The sequence below is a fragment of the Gobius niger genome, assembly GCF_951799975.1.
Source record: "Gobius niger genome assembly, chromosome: 9".
Lineage (NCBI taxonomy): Eukaryota > Metazoa > Chordata > Actinopteri > Gobiiformes > Gobiidae > Gobius > Gobius niger.
Window position 1 is genome coordinate 21,520,194 of NC_136860.1, and position 22,966 is coordinate 21,543,159.

Below are 22,966 nucleotides of genomic sequence, written 5' to 3' on the forward strand. Positions count from 1 at the left end.
TTAGATGTGTTCACGCTCCGATTGGTTTTAGCACTTACTGCATACTGTGTTTCCCATAGCGTCACGTCCAAAAAGGGAGTTTTTTCTTTTTATGTGTTTAGAACCAAGTGCCACCACCCCGCCCCCCCCCCCCCCCCTCTGCAGACACCCCCACCAGCACCTTTTTTGCTTTTGTTTTGCCTCTGCCATTTTCTCTCTCGTCTGTTCAGCCTCCCCCGATTCATTCCTTCTGTCATAATGCCTGCTGGACGTATCTCTCTGTAAATGTGACAGGAGATATGCTATTATTGCATGCAGAATATTTGCCTGATGGGATTTGCAATAAAATTACTGCATTTCCTTTCCATTAGGATGTCTAAAGCCCTGCTCTCTAATTTATGATTACGCTGGCAAAAAAGACATGTTATATACATAAAGACTAAAGTAGCCCCCAGTCTGCATTTAGCCCGTCTTGCTTTCAAAGTTGGTTGAGAGGACAGGAGAAATAATTGAAAAGTGCAGCTGGACTGTGTACAATCTTGTAAGGGATGCCTAGAAAATGAGATTAATCAGTGCCGAGACATTGTGGGGAAAAGTTTGCAGTGAATGCCTGACAGTCGTGCTCTTTCTCTCATTTCAAATGTTGGCAGGCTAGCAGGCAGCTCCAAGGGAAATGCGCTCCTTTCATACTTGAGTAATTGATGAATTGTATGCAATATGCAAATGAGAATCCATAAATCTTATGAATGACAGCTTAATTTATGTGAGCCTTAATGAATGCAGGATTAGATTTTAATTAAATATCCTCAAAGGCACCCTGACTGGGTAAGTTTTTAAAGCCTTGTTTTGAAGACTTGTTTCATATGCATCGCAGTTCATGAAAAAGAGAGATCAGTGCGTGCGGTTAGATGAAATTTCCTCGCAGTTTGGAGATAAGACCTGCTCTGTTTTGCTAACCAAAGGCACTTGCAATTAATAAATATTGGAGCAAAATCATATCGTACCGATCTCATTTAGGCTTTCCTGGAACTCTTCATTCTCATACATTTGATTAACTGCATATACTTTAAGCGCTATCTGATTTCCAACATTTGGTACAGTATCTTTTTAATTAAGAGAATCATCCATTAGGCATGGAAAAGTCAACCAATTAGGTTTCCTCATCAGTTCGCGCCATGTACGAAGTCTGCTTACTCATTATCAGAGGCTGTTGATGTGATACCAAACAATCTTTGACTCTGTAGTTATGGGATATACAATTATGAAATCAGCTTTTAACATTAATGATGCAGGCGAATAATCAGCAATTTATCGTGTTTTAAGATCTTTTTCCAGATTCTATTTCACAGCTGAGGGGCTTCAAACGCTGCTAATAGAATATGATTATAAGAGTTCGCTCTTTGTAGCTCGTGGAATAGCGGCTTGTTCTTAAAATCCATGCAGGCTGTAACACGATGGAGAATAGCCAAGACTGGGAGACTCAAGAGCTTTTTCTTAAGACTACGGCCATACGATCTATTACTTATGCAATTTGAATAATCATAATTGTATCATATTATGTCATTGTAATTGGCCTGTGAAGCAAAAAAAAGATGACTAAATTAAGCAAACTAAGACTTTCTGAGGCTAAATACTTTTCTCCTCCAATGAGCCAAGAAAACTTGTACTGAATCTCCAAAAGGCAGTAAAGAAGCACAAAAAAAAGTTTAAGTTAGTATTTTTGCTTCATGACTTAAAACGATTGAGACCGAAATAATGAGTGCTTTTCAAACACTCCTGAACTGAAACCCAGACTTAAGAACTGAAACCCAGACTTCAGTTCAGACATCCCATTCGATTTTCAATAAACATACGTATTCTTTAATAATAAATAGATAAATACACATGTACACAAATGTATAAATTAGGGCTGGGCGATTATTTTTATTTTTCATAATAAATTAAATACATCTTGCTGATTTGTAAAATTAGATACATCTTTTGTTCAAACCTCAGCTCAACAAAAACAAATGCTTTCATCATTAAAGGGACTATATAGAGTTTAAAAATGTTAATAACAAGTATTTTCATCCCCCTACATGTTCCAGCCATGTCCTAATATGTAGAGTGAGCTCAGACCTGTTCACCACAACTGCCTCTAAAATCCTGCACTCTCACTCAAAAAGGTTAATTCGGTCCGAAGTGTCATCATGCACGAGCTTAATATAGAAGCTGCAGTTATGCATAAGACCTGAGGTGGCAGTAGTGAGCATAAAATTACTAACTTGCATCTCGCCCCTTTAACACACAAAAGTCTTCCATTGTCTCGTCCAAACTCCCAAACTAGGTACTGCTTGTACTGCTTGTGCGGAAGAAATGACTGTAAACCTGTCGATTATAAAGTCCCATGGCGAATATTGAGATTGACCAAAGTATAGATTGCGATTTCGATTAAATTTCAATTAATAGCCCGGCCCTAGTATAAATACATAAAACTAGGTAAACACTTTCTGTTTCCCTCATAAATTAAATGATAACTTTGTCAAGCAACTGTCAATTAACTGTCATCTTTTTGTACTACATTTTATTCAACAAGCGGGTCGAAGCGTAAGCAGCATTAAAAAGTGGCATTATTGACTTAAGACAAGTTCATTTCAGATTTAGTTTTCCTTAATTCCGTTGGTGCCAAGGTGACACTTTTTCCTTTCTAAAGCTTTACAAATAAAAAAAACTCATTACTCCCTTATTGAGGATTAATTGAACAACAAACAACCTTTTGCTAAAACCAGAATTTAACTTTTTTGTGACTTCACTACACACACAGGTTTGCGTATAGCAAGTTTCTCGAATACAATTGTTGATTCTTATACAATTGTTCAGAACCCCCCCCTCCCCTCCGCCTTACATCGGCACTGGCTTGGTCTTGTCCCAGCATGGTTCTAATCAGGCCCTGAGTCCAGACAAAGGCTCCAGGAAGGCACCCACTCTCCCCGCTACCACCGCTCCGCAGCAGCACATTACTACTCAGGGGATCAGAGCAGACATGCACTTTAAAAGGGTTTTTAGTGGGATTGCTGCTAACTCTCCCCCGCCTTTGATTTCACACCATTTGATCTGTGATATATTGTTCCATAACAAAGCTTCACAGTTTTCGGGAGGATGCAGCTGTTCCAACCCCTAATAAATAAAACTCTGTGGTATTTTTTTCTTTCTTCCCCCCACCTCTTCTCCTCGTCGCGTACTCACAAACTGCCTGTAATCCGGGGCTATCTAGATCAGATAAGGGAGATGTGGCTACCTGTGCACGGCGCTGTTTGACAGGTGCAAGGGGGAAGCTGATTGAGATAATCCAAGAATAGGTTCAATGCAAATACAGATACAAGATGAAGGTTTGGATAGATGGGCGCACGGGAAAGATGGATGAGTGAATGCATTCTCATGTATCACAGCGAGACTCCCAGATTATGATCGTCACAACCAATAGAGTGCCAAGGTCAGCAGCAAATATAAATCATGTTTTTTTCTTCTTCTTCTTTTTTTACCGCGTGCGAAGGAAACAAGGGTCACTGTGGATTGTTTTGACTTTCATAACCGCCAATAGTGCTTTTCAAAATCAAGAGGATTTCATAAAACATGCGTTTACTTCTGTTTTTTAGAACAGTTATTTCAGTTTGTTTAACCAAAACCAGAAAATCTAAAAAAAACATCCACATTTCCTTGTAGCTTTTACAAAAAGCAACAAAAACCAAGTGTGAATGCCAGTTTATTACAAATGCGATCCCCACAGTTTATTACTAGAGCAAACATGGCTGACTGTAAAAGATTAATGAGTTACTTTGAGCTTCCTCATTTGTGAGTTTGCCTGGACAGTGATCTTATCTAGGCTTTGTGTTATGTTTCATAGCAGGAGGGGAAGATCAGCGAGAGAAAAGATATTACACAATGCAAGATTGCATTCATACAGGCGTCAACTGAACTTTTAATTATGCTGTAAACAATCACCAGCACACCTAAAGTTTGCCTCGCTTTGCCAATTGGCTTCTCATATACATAAACCTCAACAAAGTGCTAGAAAAGTACAAAAACACCTGAGCAGAAATATTTGCCTTTGCCCCACCCTAAAATAATAATTGTGCATTTACTAATAGACATGCAACATAGTCGTAACCTGTTAACCCCCACCTGAACCGAGCACATTACTGTATCTCCACGTTTGGCATTACCCAAATCTGAAAAGCTTCATGAAAAAAAGCATCAAAATTGCGATTAAAACTAAAAGAAAACAAGGATGAAAACGCAAAACAAAAAGTGACCAAGAAAAGCCTCAAAATAGCCACAAAAACACGAAGAAAAATCAATGAAAGTGCAGCAAAAATGTGACACAACGTGGCAACAACACAAGGAAAAAGATCAGTTCTTAGTAGGTCTTAGCTTTCAAACGAGGCGTCGCATTGGCCTGTAGGCTGTAAACTCCAGTCAAGATGCTTTTAGATTTGGGTTAAAGTTGTAAGAGGTTTAACAAGAACAAAAATACAGCCTTCAACCACAGCTGGAGCAAAGAACATTGTTCCAAGCATGGAGATGAGCTTGAGCCTTAGCAATTAGCTGAATGTCTCTCCCTGTTCTTTATCCCCTTTCACCCTGTGCTGTCCCATCCAATGAATCCTTCAAGAAATCCAACCTTCTAATTCGAGGATGCACTTGGTTTTACTCCCGTTTGATACAATTGTATTAAGATGCCTCAATTATCTATCCACTTTGTTTAATCCCTTGCTGCATTATGCATATATTGGTAAACCGTTTGATTGGTCTGAAAGTACAAAGTCCCAGCGGCTCCTCGGGGTCTGAGGCCGGTGCGTTCCTGCCTGACCCGGCTCTCAGAAGGTAAGGGGCTGCTTTGTTTTATCAATAAGACCTTGTTTTCATGGCTGGTCACCACCCCAGCAAACCAATCAATGGGGCACGCTCTGCTATCGCGGCGAGAGAAATGAAAAATAAACCCCAGATAATCCTTCAGTTAAAAGGTTACTCAGGGCGATAAAAGCTATTTTGTTAATTTATTTACTCTCTGCACCGGAGAGATAAAGAAAAAGGAACAATTAGGGAATTCTAGGTGAGAGAATTTAAAAGGGCAATGACATTGGGTTAATATTTTATAAGACCTGATTGGCAGAGACCTGCAGAGGCCTTTTGTTTACATAAGCCCGACGCTGCGATGATTCACTCGCTTGTTTTGGCCGACTGTGCGGAAATGGAATAAATATCTTCCCACCTTACCTTTTAGAAACATCAAACAAAAGGCAGAGATAAAAGGTTAATGGCTCAATCAAAACCCCACCAGGAAATAATATTATGTTCTTTCTGTGCAAACTCCATTCCGCTTATTGACATAATCGGGTTGGAAAAATTTGTGCGGGGGGATATCTGAGGATGGGAGGAGCAGCTGCGTGTAACTAAATACACTGAAGAAAGCGTGCATGCATGGGGCTAAACATTACATTTGTGGTTTCAATTGATTTATAACAGATCATAATCACTGCATTAACGGCGTTCGGGGTAATAAGATCTCGGTCGCTTGCTTCCGTTGACAGAAAGAGCGCGGGGACTGATAGCTGAAAGATGTCATAATTTGGCTGTGAAATCAAAACTTAAATCTGGCCGTTATTATTGCATCTTCTTCCTGTAAACCGGGAGGGGGGGGGGGGGGGGGGTGCGAACGAGAATTTAATTATCGGGGACTTTTATTGAAATTCAACTGGTGTGGAGTGTATTGTCGGTGCCGGCGTGTAATCTGATTGCCCAGTGTGTTGGATAGGATCATGTTGCAGGCCCGACTCTGCTGGGTCAACACATGGCCGCCCATTAAAGGAAGTCTGGTTCAGGGAAAGTTCACCACTATTTTCTTTTCACCATGGCAGCCAAACCAAAAAAAAAGAAGAGAGAATAGATGTGTAACATATTTGTATCCCCCCTCACTGCTCCGAAGCTGGTGGGGGCATATTTTGTTTTCTTAATTGAAGCCAGAGATCTGGGGGGCCCCTCGAATATCGCTATGTAAATATAAATAAAGAAGGGAATAAAATGGCTTCACAAGTGACCTCCGACGCCAAAACAATATTGTCCGTTTGAGAACAAGTGGAGCGTTTCAAAATAGCAACGGAGATGAAAAGAAAGTAGAAATCCAGCCACAGACAATTCAATTTGAGTCAGCTAGTTGACATGGAGAAAGTTTTCAACACACAAACAGTTAAGTTGTAAGATTTTGTGGACTCTTATTCTTATATTTCTATTTTCTATGTGCATTTTTTCCCCCAATAGATTCACAAAGCGCTTTTGTATCTCCCTGTGGTGGACCAAAACTTCCATTAAACAATTCTGGGGGTAAACAAGGAATCGGATCCACACCAGAATTAATCATTGTGTCCTTGGCTGACATTTTATATATATATATAAAAGTACAATCACCAGTCACCTTTCTTGCCGTCTCTCTTATAGAAGTTGCGTCAGAAAGGGCATTTGTTTTGAAATGATGAGAAAAAAAAAAACATGTGATAAAAAATGAGAAGTCCCCAAATTCCAATCATAAATCCAGTGGACCCATCTCTTTTTTTTTTTTTTTTTTTTTTCGCTCTTCAATATTGGCCTAGTTTGCAGTCGTTTCTGTGCCAGGCTATTTAGGGAATCAGCATCTGCTGCGTGATAAATAGCCTGGTGCTTTTGTTTGAGGCCAGGTTGAGTTCCTCTCTGGACCCGTCTTATTAGCCTTGCATGGCTCTGACCAGCGCTCATCTGCAATAATGTGGGCTTTGCAGGTCTGTCCCGCGCCCAAATTACCAATGATCGGGACGTGTTTCCACCAAATAAAAAGGCCGACACTTCTCAAACCAAACACTGTGTACTCTTTCCTACGGGTCATAAGTGAAGGAGACAATAACATAGATTTGAGTGAGGTTTTGTGTTGCTGTGAGGAGCCCAGTTCAAAGCGTTCTTTCAGCCGCTGTATTGCTTTCATGGCTAGTGTTATTTGTGTGGCGGGGGAAGGTGAAACGCTATCCCTTTAAACACACAGACACATTCTCCTGCAGTCTGTCTAAACATTACCTTTACTTAACTGAGGCTTTGTACCTGGGTTCACATCCCCTGACATGATCTCAGCTTGATGTGTCATTTTTGTCCATTTGGGGGCATTTTTGCTTTTAGTATTGTTGGTAAAAAGCCCTTTACCCATCTCATAGGCTCTATTGAGGTCTTTCATAAATAATTCAGTCAGAGTACAAGTGGAAGTGATGACAGCAAAACTGTCTGCGATCTCCCCCTCTCCAAAGATCAAAGAGGTGCTTCTATAGAAAAAGGAATTACATTTCCAGACCTGTGCTTTTTCCCCTTTCTCTTTCCCTCCTTCTCCCTCTTTCCTCTTGTTACTGTGTCTCTTCCGATGTAGTTAAGTTAAAGCCAGCTCTTAGTCCTAAAATCTAGTGAGCGTGTATATGAGGGAGTCCGACAGATACAGCCCCTGCACTCTATTAGCAGAAGTGAGGTGAATAAACCTCCGCAGACACAGCTGAATAAACCGGACCACGATGAGGCTGTGTGGGATCGGAGCTGAGACCAGCATCACTGTGTGGACTCTGCCTTTGGGAAATGCAGTGAAATGTACTGTAACACAAACAACCACAAGTAATGTCCTGGCTGATAAAATCCAAATGAGAAAAACAGATCATCATTCTGTACCAGGAATAACCTTTAGCCACTATTGTATTTGATGCAATAAAAGTCATGTAAGTCCATTATTGTATGATTTTGAGGGAAGACAGCATGTTGAGGGATTTATACATATTTAAAAATGACTTTGGTACCGCTTTATATTAAGGTGTGCTCATTAAGTAATAATAAGGTACTAATAAGCATGAATAATATGCTTGTAAAGTATTAACACACTGCTTATTATACTTTTACATGTTAACAGACTAATAGGCCATTAATAATACGCTTATTCATTGCATTGATACCATGACTTCCCCCAGATCTGAATGTAAAATTATGATGCCAATAATTACAAACAAGATTAGTGAGAGTGGGGTGTCAGGTCAGGTTTATGGTCAGACATGATATTTTTGATGTAACCTATAGTGCAAAGTGTGATTAGTGCTAATACCATAGTGATTACATGACATCACTTTTATCATAAACTGAACCTTCATTGTTCCTGAGAGAGTGGCCATGTAGCGCCACTCAAACAGACTTTGCCACTCCCTGCGGAACATTATGTGCATACCCTTTAAATGATGCTCATTTACTGTTGTGTCAGTGCGCTCTTTGGCCCAGTCCCACTCCTGGATAACTGAGACCCTATAGTGCCAGAGGGGCCTGTGCCATGAAACCGGTGCCACATTAATATGCACATCCCAGTTTGAATAAAACAGATGATGTGATGTGGCGAACCCGGAAGGGAAAAGCAGAAAGGAAATAAAGAACCGTGCCATTTGGCGTTTTGAAGATAAATGACCGTTCGCCCATATTGGAGTGTCTTTGGTATCCTGTTAAAGCTTTAAATGGACTATTGTATGTGAAATAATATATGAAGCCAATATGTCACCGGTGTCAAGTCCACAATAATTCATCTTCTGCCAAGACACCTTGCTCCTTCTTTAAACAGAACGCACCTATTCAGTCCCGGACCCTCATTATGTGCTCATTGCATCTTTCTTGGCCACTAGGCTTTTCTGTGTACTTATACGCCTCCAAAGTGGCTATTGATTGTAACTTGAAGCTGTATTAATAAGTGAATGAGTAAGATGTGCAGGAGAGTCAGGCTGTATCTGCTTCGAAGGCCTGTTCTCCTCCACGTCGAGGTGGCACTCTCATTTATCACGGCTGGATGTGTGCCCCTCGTTTGGTGTAATAAAACTCCCCCATCAGGACCGTCCAACAGGTCTGAATCACTCTGTCACACCACCTTCCAGCTAAGGCGCGCATTAAATCAAGCAAGCAGAACATTTCCTAAGGCGGCCATTGCCTTTTAATTTCCTGAAGAACCTTAAAATATCATTCATTACCAGAACTACACATATTTGGTTTTTAAAAGTCTCATAAATCAATAGTGGCCTGACTGCAATAATTATAACAAGTTAACATGTAATTTCCAGGCTGAGGGGCCGCGCACTGGATTTTTTAGCATATGCAAACGAGGCAATTCAAATAGTGCGGGGATATTAATACGGAGGAACAGGTAACGAGGTGCAGGTTATGAATTATGCATCAAAAAGTGGTTGATCTTCAATAAAGGAAATGAATTCACCGTGTAATCTAATTAGTTATGGAACTCTATTATGTCGGGCTACAGAAAGCAACTGTCCTTGAAAAGAAATTTATTTACAGTACATGTTAGCTCGTTTGGAATGGGATTGCATTCTGGAGTGCTCCAAATGTTAACACCCCCCCTTCGCTCCACCACCGCCCGCCCACACAACCCCCCCCCCCATGCCTGTCTCTCTCACATACATAACCTCCCCTTGTCTCTTGTGTCTGCCTGTGTTACAGCTCCAGACCGGGCCGCCCCCCCAAAAGGACCCAAAGCGTGACATCGCCGGAGAACCCGCACATCATGCCGCACTCGGTCCCGGGCCTGATGTCCCCTGGAATGATCCCACCCACAGGTATAACATTTTTCAACTTCTGCCTCTCTTGTCTTGTCACAAAAAAAAAAAAAAAAAAAACGCTCTCTGGTCGACTCCCCACAGCTCATCCTCCAAATGTTAGCCAGTCCAAAGTGACACGTGCACCCACCCGGCCACCAGACACCAGCCGCTCGCGCTCCAAACCCCTGGAAACAAATAATAAAGAACGGGGGTGGGGGGGTTGAATAAATTGAAGTGGAGATCTTTTCTCTCAGATTATTCCGGTAGATGTTGCATTTCGCCCTGAGTGCATTCTAATTAGCACGATTAAATCCACTCGGCTGCTATATGTACATAGGCAGTGGTGATGCTAAGGCAAGCTTATCGCCACAAGAATCAACAACACCCATTTGTGCCCCAACTCACCCCAGGGCCCAGTCTTATTGCAGCTAATACTTTTGTTCTATTTGTGGCTGGCTGCACTGCGGCAGCTTTGATGTTGGTGGCTCTGAGTGTGCTCATTTGCATATTGTTCTTCTTCCTCTTGACATATCCTTAATGATTTTTTTTTTGTCATCAAACAAGAGATTTAAATGCTTGACCAGCCCACTGCACATTTTCAATCAGAATAACTGTCCTTGTTTTTAGCATGGCCTTTCGCCTTACAATGAAAGACAGAAGAATTTCGAATTCATCTATAGATAATGTGTGATACTTTCCTAATCTGGCAGGTGAGTTTGTAATGAGTCTATAGACATATGCACAGCTTTATTTTTGAGTACTGAATGCTATTGCTTCTGAAACGTGTACTCATAATTTGGTCACACCCGACACACTGCAACTGAAGCTTGAAAAGCATTAGTGGAGTTTATATTTTACTTTTTTTTAAAATAGATACTGTTAAATTAACATAAATAAATCTGTACAAAATGATTCAAGCAAACGTGTGTATAAGTGTTCTATAACGTGCTAAATATATATATTAAATAGTTTCTAATCATTCTGTATATTTGACTACAATAAAGATCCACATTGTACAGTGCTTTGAAGTGTGTAAAAGTGAGGTCAGTGTGTCTATGCTGCAGTGGGCTATAGAAGCAGACATAAAGGCCGGCCTGAACACAGAAGGACAATGATGAGAAAGAGCCGTGTTATTTAGTGGAACATAAAGCAACAGAAAGGCCTTTTGATATCAGCCCCTTTAAGCCCAGAGGGACTGTATGATCTTGACATTTAGTCTTGGGTTTCAGGGGCCACAGATAAAGTAATTGAGGTTTTTGGTTGTCTCATAACTGCTGTAAGGTCCACAACCCACCAGACCCTTCTCCACTTTCTGTATTGTTCCTCTTATCTCTGACTACGAGTTTGCACATTAAACATCAAGTTACTGAATTTGACAGATTAATAATTACATGTAATTGACCACACATAAGTTAGCATCTAAGCAGGCGCCTAATTGATCTCGTCATGTCCAAATGTAATGATTGATGATTAAAAAGTGACATTGAGAAAGTGTCTTAAATAGATGCACTATCATGTCATGTCAGATTAGTTCATTTCTCAGATGAGTTAGCGCCTGCACTCACAGAACAGCAGCCCTCGGCTCCTCCCCAGGCTTAGCTGTTCCTCGAGTCAGACGTTTAACTCAGACTACCAACTGAACAGAGGTATTTTGTTCACTTGAAGTATGTTGATTATTGCTATTTCACATTCAGGATCCTTTGTGAAAAAAAAATATCCATCACTAAGTCTTCTCTTAATAGCAGCTGGAACTTCAGCTCAGTGATCTAGTTCATAGCCTCTCAGGCAGAAGAGAAGTATTAAGGCATTGTTCACGCAAATGGCTGTTTTAGGAAATGGCTCTTCATATTTCTGTGCTCCAATACAGTGACCAGTGAACAGCCCTTTAAGGCTTAAGACACGCGTCATATTAGATCAAAATGACAAGAATATTCAGCAGGCTAAAAAGATGTGATCTTCACAGTCCAACAGGACCAGAAAGGACTATGTGAAACACATTGTTAACATATGTAACTCTGCCCTTGACACCAGTTCCATTTACAAAAGGACATCTTAATATGCTTAGGTTCCCATTTAAGCAAATACCCTCATATGTGTGTGAAAGCACATGTGTGTCTGGAAGTGTTCGTGCCTGGGTGTGTGCCCCAGGGGGGCTGAGCTGGAGCGTTTCCAGTTGCTGATGCATTACAGGCAGATTGGCCCCAAATCGGATTATTTGCTGCGGACTGACACCACACTGAGATGACATCTCCTTTAAAGTGGAGAGGGCCTCCGCTCACACTCTGGCCACTACTTAAGAAGCAGCTTCAATGTAATTCATTTATGTCCTGGATATGGCATCAACCTTTTGAATAACGAGTATTGCATTCACCATTAGAGAAATGAATGTCACCTACATCTCACTGAGTGTATCCTTTACTTTACTGATCAGGACAACATTTTACTGTCACTTCCTGTGGCTTGTATATATACACAGTACATGAGATGGTGCCTATTGGTGTATTTATGGTATGTTCTTTTATGTACAATTAGCACGTCAACAGCCAGAAAGTATAGTCTAATCTAGTGCCTCTTGAAGCTGCTTTAAAATAGATCCAACATGCACTGGGTAATTTAGTGTCATCTCCTTGCGCCTTCCCCTCCTCTTTGAGTTCGCCGCTTATCATAAGGTTAGTGCGCTATGTAATTGATACTAAATTTGTCATGATGTGGAAAGCATAGTTCAAGTGGTGCAGTGTACCTAAGACTTGTCTTCTTACTAACCCCAGTTTGTCATTGCTGCACTGCCACTGGTCCACGCATAAAATTAGGCAGCCGGTCTCTATCACAGCACCTTTCTCTGTCACCAATGCTGCTTAGCTCAAAAACATCACCTGCTTTAGTGGTGTATGTACCTCAAAAATATCAATACACATCTTAGAAAGCTGTACTTTACATCTCCTGACTACTAAAAGGAAGTAGTTTTAAAAGTATGTCTTTGTTGTACTGATGTGAAGTTAATGTGATTTTAATTTAATGTCATTATACAGTATGAGTTAGTTGCGGAGGGCACAGGCATTGGGATGTTTGTTGTAGAATGTTCTGACATTGGCGCAGGTATGGGGCAGCTCGCATGTTAATTAATGATGAAGATCCTGACAATATGCAGAGGCATGACAGCGTTAAGCCAGTCGGCTGCTGCTTCCTTTGCATATTAATAGATCCTTCATTATTATTTAATATGACAGCTGCTCCAAGGGCTACCATCAGACCTTGTCTGTGTTATTTGCTGTTTTGTGCTCCCCATGTGACACTGCCATGCTACTCTCTATTTGTAGAAATCTTCCCTGTTTCTGGTTGTCGACTGGTGTGGCTCCATGAGGAGCTGAGAAGGCAGGCAAGGCAAGGCAAGGCAACTTTATTTATACCGTGCATTTCACACACAAGGCAACTCAATGCACAGAGAGAAATGCTGTTTGATTTGTGTTTCAAGGGTTTAGATTTTCTGCTTGTATATAGCACAAGTGTGAGAATCTAAAGGTGACTTTGAATATATGAGGCAGGATTGTTTTGTTTGCACAGTAATGAATGCAAATTAGCAGTGAGTGGGATTTGTCTTGTTGACGTTTAGATTTCAAGTAGTTTAATAGACTTTTTTGCTATGATCCTACACTTCTATCCTCTTCAATATTACATTTACTGCATTTGAGGCTGTGGATGTGACAACCGATCTAATAAAGTGGAAGAATTACAAGATAACAGATCTTGATTCATTCATGTCACTTTTGCAAAGAAGGTGGAAGCAAACTGATATGATATGTATATATCAGCTCGGAGCTTTATGAGATAAGCAGTTTATTTGACCTGATGCAGTGTGCATAAACTGCAGAGTCTATTTTTCAGAATGAAAACTGCGTTTTTACTTCGTATTTGAGGATCAACTTTAAACATTTTGAAATAGTTTTATTTTGATACAGTAATTTTGCAGGAGATAAACAAATGTGTTTTCTTATACGTGCTGAAAAAGGGAGCAAAAAAAAGACGCTGAGAGGAGCTCGCCTGCAGCGCCGTAAACCACTCTAGTCACAGCCAAACTTAAAGCGCCACAGAGCAGGCTGCGGCTCTCCTTTGAGCGGCACCTGATTTGTGGAGGGAATTTATCACACAAACAGCCCAGAGGTGATTTCAATATTTACTCGGCAGTCTGCTCTGCATACGTCTCATTTGGAAAACAGTTGACTCTTGCCCATTATACACAAATGAAGGCTGACCTTCAGACCGGGCAGAGGCCACATTCATTATGTGAAGAAGTATCACCTTCTTACGAGGCGGTGACTTTTTTTCAGCCTGGCCTATGCATATGGAACAGCAGCCCAGGCCCACAGCAAACGAGGGCCCTCTGACATGATGTATACTGTACGTCAATATGGTACTGATGTATTTTAAGATGCAAACAAGGCTTTAAATTATATGCACCTCCATGTCAGAGGCTCAGAGTGACTCTCGCCATCTGCCTTTCAGCTGGGAGGAGAGGCGAGGGTGCCCAGGCCGCGCTGTTACCCTGTGTGTTCCTGTGTTGGTGTGTGTATTTGTTAGAGCCACATGTTCCATTTCTACCTCTCCTTGTCCCTGTGTCTTCCTCAAACGCATGGCTAATAGCTGCTCTTGAGTCCTATCACGCAGTCCTGACAGCTTAGTGATGATAAACGCAGACGTTGCCTTGTTCTGCTTCAAACATAAGCTAAACCTGCATATCAAATGTGTGTAGCGTCTGGAAGGGTGATATACTGTATTGTGGATAGGAGTGATTTCACTAATAGCTGCATATCTTTGTTTCCTGTGTGCCGCCTTTGATTTTGTTGCTTGGCAGAACAGTCAGGTGGCTCTCCTGAGACACAGGCCTAGAGGAGCTTTAGCACTATCTGTCCCTGCTGCTGGAGAACAAGCTCATGAATAAAGATTTCAGTCACGTTCTACACTCCACAACTGTCCCAATGACAAACCAATGCTTTATGATCTCTGTTGTGTGCTCAGCATATGTATATCTGTAATCTCTCATATATCAATCAGACTCAACCCATTTTGATCGAGGTGGAGAGCCTTGCCAGATTACAATATATTCTCTGAAAAAAACACTTGAATATATATAGTGGTGATATTCATTTATGAACGGACACTGAGATGCCCTGTAAAACATTGATAGAAATCATAATGCTGCCACACACTTGGGGATCCAGCTCATTGCATGACAGCCTGCTGTGAAGATCTCCCGTCATGTGATAAAAAGCCAAGCTGTGATCGCAGGCATCTTTTGCTATAGTCTCCTAAGAAATTATTCATTGTATCATTTCAAAAGTCCTTTGTCTTTTTAATTTACAAGGGCAGTGTCTTCAAAGTGTTGCGCGTTTGTGATCCCTGTAGACATAGTCTCCTTTGCCTCCTCTCCCCAGGTCTGACAGCAGCGGCGGCAGCAGCTGCCAACGCAGCCATCGCAGAGGCCATGAAGGTCAAGAAGATCAAATTGGAGGCCATGAGCGGCTACCACAGCAGCGCCAACCACCATGGGCCGGACGGGGAGAACGGGGACCTCAGCTCCAGCGTCGGTAAGACACTTTCCACATAGAGGCGTCTACATTACTCTACTTTGCTTAACTAACGAAACACAGATATATTTAAGGTGAAAGAAGAATGTCCTGCTTTCCATATTTGAATATGATTTTGATTAAGTTTGGTTTCACGGTGAAGACACTTTGCTAAAGTAGGTCTCGGTTTCTCTTAAAGTGTTATAATTTTGTGTGTAAACTTTCTTAATAGCCCAGAGAAACTGTGAACACATTTCCCAAAGCTTTCAGCTATTAACAAGCTCTAATTGAATTGCAGTGAGAGCTTTGCTTATTCACTATGTGCCATTTCAATTAATTATTAGAGTTAAAAGGCAGAAGGTTTTTAGTAATATCAGACAGACCCATTTAGAGTATTAAAGCCAGTGATAATGTATGTTAGCATAGATTCATGAGCCCATTCGCATTTCTAAACTAAATGTAATCCCCGTAGCCCTGGCTGCTAAATGGAGGTTTTGATTCACTTACTATAATAAATGGCTCGACTCAAATAGTAACACTTGACACCAGTGAGTGCGCAGAGTGTGAGTAGCAAACAGGATGTTTCTAAGCAGATTTAACCATGCAAAATGCATAAAGTGTGAGGTTATCACTCGTAGTGTGTAAAATAGAGAATATGAGCCGACGAGGTCACAGAAATAAAGATAAATGTGAGTACGAACAGCAAGGCTATGGCAATGGAGCTAATAAGAAACTGTTTTATCTTTTTACAATTTAAATTGTAACCTTGAGACCACAGCAGCCACACAGGCTCCCGGTAGAATCATAATTCTGCAGAGGGGGAGCTAGGTGGGTGCCTGGGCACAGCATTAGCTCTCTGAGTGAAATATATGGCAGTGACGCCTCTCGACCCATCCACAATCAATTGGATTCTTTTCCTTTAATATTTACTCGCAGCGATGAGATGCTCGTCTGCATGGTGATGAACAGTCTGCCACTGGCGTTTGAAGGTGACCTGTCAGTGAGTATGGACAAATCTCTCGCTCGCAGAAATGTAGAAAATAAATCATTAGGGGCAGCCAGTCCGACAGGGGCCTCTCCCTCACTCTCCGTGGATTTAAATCAGCTCAGATTTATGATTTGAATTAATGCTTCGTTTGGTCAAAGGAATGGTTGCAGAGACAAATGATGTTTGGTACTGAAACCATCCTAATATTGATTACCGGGTGTCGCAGCAATCTCTGTTTATATCAAGCACTCTGCTGTGACAGGGTGGCCACAGGAGTCATCCTGATAATACCAGGAGAAATATGGGCTCTCTGCAGCACACAGCCATGAAACACTGGGAGCTGAGCTGTCTTCATCCACCCCAGACCACTGTTTATGAGCCTAACCCCATTTGGTTTTTGCCTTTTCTGCCGTGTTGGATGTAACATGATTTTATTTCATTCATTTTTATTTTACTAAAAGGTTAAAGTATGTCTTCATTTATATGCTTAGTCAAAGAAGAAGCGTCCATTGTCGATCAGTCATTCGCTAACTAATATAAGCAAAAAGGCAAAAATAGATGCTGAAATAGCATTACACCTATATCATTATAATCATGATACTTTATTTATGAGGGTTTTTTTGTAAATTAAAATACTAGCACTGTTGTTATACACATAGGCTGAGAAACCTGATGGCTGCTACTGACTGGGGCTTCAACTTCCTCCTGTTTTAAGACACAGTGACCACAGCTGCTGTCAGGAAATAGATGTGAGTTTTATAATCAAAGAGCTTAATCTAAGCCACACACACAAACGGATGTGTTTACTTACACAAATGATGTTTCCGACCACAGTAGGAATTGATATGATAATGAGCGAGCTTTCTTAATACCACTAAGGACATAGTGCATTTAATCAGGGAGGGCTCCTATATAATGAAAAAAAAAAAAGAGTCTGCTCTGGCTAAATATACAGGTGTTTGTTGAAGATGATCCGGCATTGTCAGTGCAGCCAGTGAAGGACGCTGTGTTCTGTTTGCAGAGTTGGATTGCCCGTCGCTTTTGTGTTGATGTAAATTGAACAGGCTAATGTTTCTCTCCACATTAAATATTCATCGCAATTAGACCTTGCATCAATGTTATTAATTATAAAGGGAAAAGAAATGTTCTCTTTTGCCAAAATAAATAAATTGAGGAGTGGATTTATGCCCAACCTTTTTTTTTTCTTTCTTTTTTTTGTACCAAATACAAGGCCTCCAATAAAAGTATAGTTCAAGTGTATTCAGCAGAGTCTAAATTATGAATTAAATACATACAAAAGTATAAAGCAATTTTTACTTTCATGTTCAACACTTCTCACATAAGGTGGAGCAAGGACAACCAGAAGACAAAACAAAATGCTACTCTTCAAGTAGCACAGATTTTATTCTTCCTGCCTGTTGCTTTGTCTTAGACTTTGTCCAGTGTTTGGAAATGTTATTTATTTTCGAATAAGTTGTAAAACACCTTACAGCTTGTCCTTTTGGATTTATAATTTCTTCTTATACAGTGTTACATTTTCGTCATTCGTTTTTCAGTCTTTACCGTCGGTTTTTGTTTGTTTTTGTTTTTTTAAATATTGGAGTAAAACAGGACACTGGAAGGAGAGGTGTGCGTGGGTGCGTTGTTTCTTTGATTTGGGCTCACACGCTCCTTTTCGCTGGGTAGAGGGAGCCCACTCAAAGCGCAGTGTGGATTGTTCCTGCGCCTCTCAGGAAATGCCACAATTACAGATCACAGACCAAGCAAAACACGTGTGGCTCAGGGCCTTGAGGGGGATAAACAGCCCGCCGCTCCCGCCCTCCCAGTGCACTGACCCCACACACAACCTTCATTACTGGAAGAGAAAATATTGTCAGCTGCCCACTAACAAACACCTGCCAATTTCAAGAGAAGGAATTGCTTTCTTAGCCAGAGAAAAAATAAAATATTATATGTTAGACCTTCAGAAAAAGGAGTGGAGTGAGAAGATAAGGTGCTGTTCAACATTGTTTTCTTTTTTTTTCTCTGTTTGTCTTTGGCCACTCGTCGCCACCAAGCCACTCATGTGACTCTGCGCCACACAACTCTAATGGAGCTGAAATCCTGCTTGTAATTAGATATGGGAATTCCACTGTCATCAGCCAGATGATGCCATGACTCGCCGACCAAACAGCTCCGGCAGACAGCACCACATTAAAAGAAGACACAACTGTTGCGGCTAAGTTGCAGACTCCCAAGTACCAAATTAGTCTGCATGTAAACTAAATATCAAAGTCAACGCCATAAAAATCTATTTGTGTTTTGAGTGGATAGTCTTAAGTTAAATCCAGGAGGGGGCGCTACACTCGGCTGCACCAGTCCATTTCAGTCTGCACCGTGCCGGATGGTGACAGGTACCGAGAGGCTTGGCTGGCTCACGTTCAGAAGACGGGGTTTGGGATGAGATGATGAGGAAGCATCATCCTTTCCTTCCGAAGGGTCATCAGGCTAATTTGTGCTAGCACCGCCCCCGCCCGTGCATGTTTGTGTGTATATTAAATATGGACGTGCAGAGCGAGTGTGCACGTGTGCTCGCTTGCGTGCGAAAGACGGGGAGAAAGAGGGGGCCTTGGCCCCTGAGAGCGCTCTGTGAGGAGACCACAGCTGTACACTCCCAGCAGCTAATTGGTCCTTATCTAGCTGTCCCATTCATCTTCATTTTTTACCAATTACTGAGCATTATCTGTGTTCTCAGTTGGGTATGGGACTTAATCCTTTTTGGTTAAGCTGGTGCTACAGCTTGCAAATTTCAATTGAAGGAGGAGGAAGATGATGGGGGAGAGGAAAGAGAAAGGTGGAAGGGAACAGAAAGAGTGAACGGCAAAAGTCACACGAAAGAAAAAAGAACTAAAAAGTTCCCATCATCCTTCACCGGCAGAAGACAATCGATAGACAATGACATCACACCAAGGAGAGTGCAAAAAATGGAAGGGATCAATTATCGGCGTTATAATTCAAGTCCTTGTTTGCAAACGTTGCAGCACCATTGATTAGGCTGTTCCTGTTGCACTCACCGTTATTGACTTGTTAAAACCATATTTTCTCATCATCAGTGGTTTTACGTTTGCGGTCGACACAGATAACAACGCTATAAGGGAAGCCATTAATTATTCAAAATGTATTCATTTTAAAGCGCACCAGGTCCAAATCATCCCGTTTACCCTACAAACAAAAGCACTGTGGTACACGGCTCATCCAGAAGGTACATCAAGACGCAGCAATCTGGGGCAGTTAGCCTTAATTTTCTGAGATCAATGCATAACTAGGCTCCTCTCGATATGGGGTCCGCGCCTGGCCCTGCTGCAGAGCTGAGAGGAGTCAGCCTGGAGACCATGCACTAATTACTGTAGTGTTTACGACTCTGCTGGATAGCATTTGTACCATTTTGGATCATATCAGTGAGTCAATGTGCTCTGCTCTTCAATGATAAATAAGATATTAAGATGATGGTTTTCAGGGAACATGGCACACAAACAGAAGTGTCATTTTACGCAGAGCACTTATTAAACAGGCAATTGGACATGTAAAAGCCAGTCCCCTGTAAACTCCTGCACTTTGATAAGAATGGTTTTGGTCACTCTCTCTGTGGCAGCTGTCTGCCCGGCTTCACTGCTGCCACTTAATTAGTCTGTTTATGTCCTTTCTAATAATAAAGCTCAGTGGGTAGAAGGACATCTATGGCTGTGTGAACCAACCTGCTAACTGCGCTAACGCTGGTGGCCGATGCAGTGGCTAAATGTGGGCCATGATGAAGGAGAGAGGCTACTTCCTGCTCCTCTAGACAGAACAATGGCCCTGGGGCTCAGATCTAGTATCACCCCGACTCAATCCTAACCTTAACCATTAGGGGATAAAGCACACACTGACCTGATATGAGTGTCTAGGGGCAACTTCATCCATCTTCCTCTCCAGCTCTCTTGTGGGAGCTTTTGTCAGCCCAAGCTCTTGAGAGGGACTAGATTGTAGCCACAGGCTGAAAAGAATTCATTTTACAACCATATTATAACACCTTTTAGGGCACCGCACATGATTTGATTTATGCATTTACATCAAGTTTTATGATGTTGGTTTAGTTGTTTCAGGCTGTGGCCAAACAAGGGCCAGTTTGGTCCAGCAGCAGTTATTGTAAATAGGGACAAAATGAATGAGCGCAGAGTGGTGAATCCGACAGACACCCTTCCAGTTTGATGGGTCTGTCTACACGTCTCTGGGGTTTTGGCCCTCACTGTCTCTCTATTAGTGCGGCACACTCAGGGGAGCCAGGTGACAGATAAGTGAGGAACGACACACACATTTTAATAGACATTTCAAAAGATAAACCTGATAATTATTTCTCCTTTTAATGAAGTCTAATGGCCTCCTTTTAATTCCAGTTGTGTCGGCTGTTAAGCATCAGCGTAACACTTGAATATGCATGATTGGGAAATTATGTGGCGCGCTGATGTAGCTACAAAACACAACTGCAGAATAGATTAAATTAACAGGAGGGATTGATTAAACATTATTTCTGTAATGATCCATATCAAGTTCTCTCATCTTTGAGTGACAGCACAGTTGTAGAAGAAGACAGTCAATGATGGTGTCAGGGAAATGTGAAGATTTTACAAAGTAAGGAAAGGTGTATTAATGAACAAAATCAAAGAAAATGTGCAAAAATAAATAAAGAAAAAATCAAAGAAAAAGAAACCCCATCCATAGCAATAGTAAGGAGTCTACCTTGACTCAAACTTTGGATTTTTCAAGTTCAGATCTTTCCATGTTTCCAGGTTTAGGCCATGTGGAGCTCAACAGATTTGCTCCTGAGAGTTAATTTTTCCCATAGCTCTTTTCTGAAACAGGAGGTGGTTTTTGAAGTAGGCGGGACTGTTGAGCTCCATAGCTTTGGCGAAAACACGGTTTACTCTATGTTAAAATACCCCCCACACACTAGCATACTGCATTTCCTTGAATGTCTTTGCTTTTCAATAGTCCACACTAGACCTATATAAAAACAACTGACCGGTGGAGATGTCACGCCTCATCAGCTTTAGTCCTCATTCTTCATTAATTGGATAGATTAATTTGGAGCGCTTTGATGTCGGGGGTGATGCATGCGTTGGGCCTGTCCCCTCCTCACTATTCTCTGTCAGAACGAATTTAGCCAACGAAGGGGGTTGACCTTTGAAAGTGAAGAGATCAACACAATTTGAAAAGACAATGTCACTTGGTGTAAATGTGATACTTGTAACGAACGACATCCAACCTTTTTGGCGATGACGGCGCGCTCACAGGTTGCAGGAAACGGGAAATATCCATATGTGTAATTGTATGCAATAGGCAGAGCATTTAAATGTACATTAGCGGCTGAATATCATGCGCTCTCATTCTGTCTGATTATGTCTAAGAGGGTGCATTAGCATAGAAAAATAATATTACTGTGTACACAATCAAACAGTAATGACAACACTGTAATAAGAGCATAATAATAGCATCTTTTGCGTTGATTATACAATAAGATGTTCCATTACGTAGCAATCAGCCGTGTTTGAAGTGGCAGAAAGACTTGGTTGTCTTCCATAGCAGCACTCAAAAGCAAAAGCAAAAACAATATTTAATAATGATATGGGTATCCTCGTCCAAAATGGAGCTATCCAGTATAATGAGTGCAAACATGCAAACAACATAGCAATTTTAATCAAAGTCAAGTTATTTGGCCATCGTAATATCTTTCTGATTTGGAGAGCTCAATAATAATGTCCGTGGTTGAGCCATAATGGTATTTTTTCGATGAAGCATAATGTAATTACAGGTATATTTAGATTTTTCACACGTAAAATTCTTATAGGTACTATATACCCTGAAATCATTAGCACTACAGCTGTAAATGGCACACTCCATTTCTGATTCAGACAGACTGACTATAACAGAGGAAGTGTGAGAACAGAAGGTAAAGATGCTAATTTAGTAATTAAAATAGATGATCTGATGACCACATGCAAACTGATCCCCCTGCCCCCCACCTCCATCAAAGCCTTATGACGGTGGCGTGGGCTGTGATTGATAACACTCGTCAATATATTTCATTTCAGGAGTCTTAGTCAAATGACAACTGGTTGTCATTGACTGAAAGCAATCTTTTTAAAAGGGGAGCCTTTGCTAAGTATCAGATGAAAATGATTCCTCTGTCTGCTTGGGTGTCACTGTCTGTAGAAGCTTTATTGATTGGGCTTGAATATATTGCAGCCGCAGTAGTAACAGCTGCTGGTAATATCTCTCCTCTCGGAGCTCTCTGGATCGAGGCGGTAAGCGGATGCTGCTGTGCACTTACGCCAATGATGTGCGTTTATCAAAAGTGAAGTGTGACAAATGTGAAGTGAGCCTGGTTCCGACCCAAATGAGACAATCCAGGCGTGTTTACTAATGTGTCCTGAAGGCCCTGTGTGCTGGCCACCAGAGCTGTGTGCACGACAGCGTTAACTAAAACCCACTATTGTCTCCGCTCGGTAACGCTCAGTGTTATCATGCACGCCGATGTTGGCATTGCCTGGTAAAGGTCATTTACTGTAATGGGATTTGCCACATGCGAGCATATGGCTTGATTATTGCCCTGTTCGTTAACATTTTCAGCAAAGAGACAAATAGACAGCTTAAAAGTAGGACTGGGGGCTGTAGAAGGTAGGTGGGGCTGTGCGTGGCAGAAACGCGGTTAGCATTTTTTTCTTCACGGACAGGATGAACTTTTTTCCACAACAGATCTGTCAGCGGGATGATTGATTTTTCAATTTTCATAAGGAATGTGTGCC

General features: G+C 41.4%; 1 protein-coding gene and 1 long non-coding RNA gene across 6 annotated transcripts in view; one reads left to right on the forward strand and one right to left on the reverse strand.

Annotated features, from left to right (window-relative positions):
• Positions 1–22,966, forward strand: part of dachd (dachshund d) — a 97,671-nt gene that overhangs the window by 40,001 nt on the left and 34,704 nt on the right. For all 5 annotated transcript variants that reach the window (XM_079563540.1, XM_079563538.1, XM_079563539.1 and 2 more), the window contains exons 2-3: positions 9,499–9,614; positions 15,026–15,178. In XM_079563540.1, the coding sequence (XP_079419666.1) occupies positions 9,499–9,614; positions 15,026–15,178 (269 nt within the window). The remainder of the gene's footprint in view (positions 1–9,498; positions 9,615–15,025; positions 15,179–22,966) is intronic.
• Positions 1–22,966, reverse strand: part of LOC306968219 — a 307,048-nt gene that overhangs the window by 13,278 nt on the left and 270,804 nt on the right. The gene's annotated exons all lie outside the window — the stretch shown is intronic.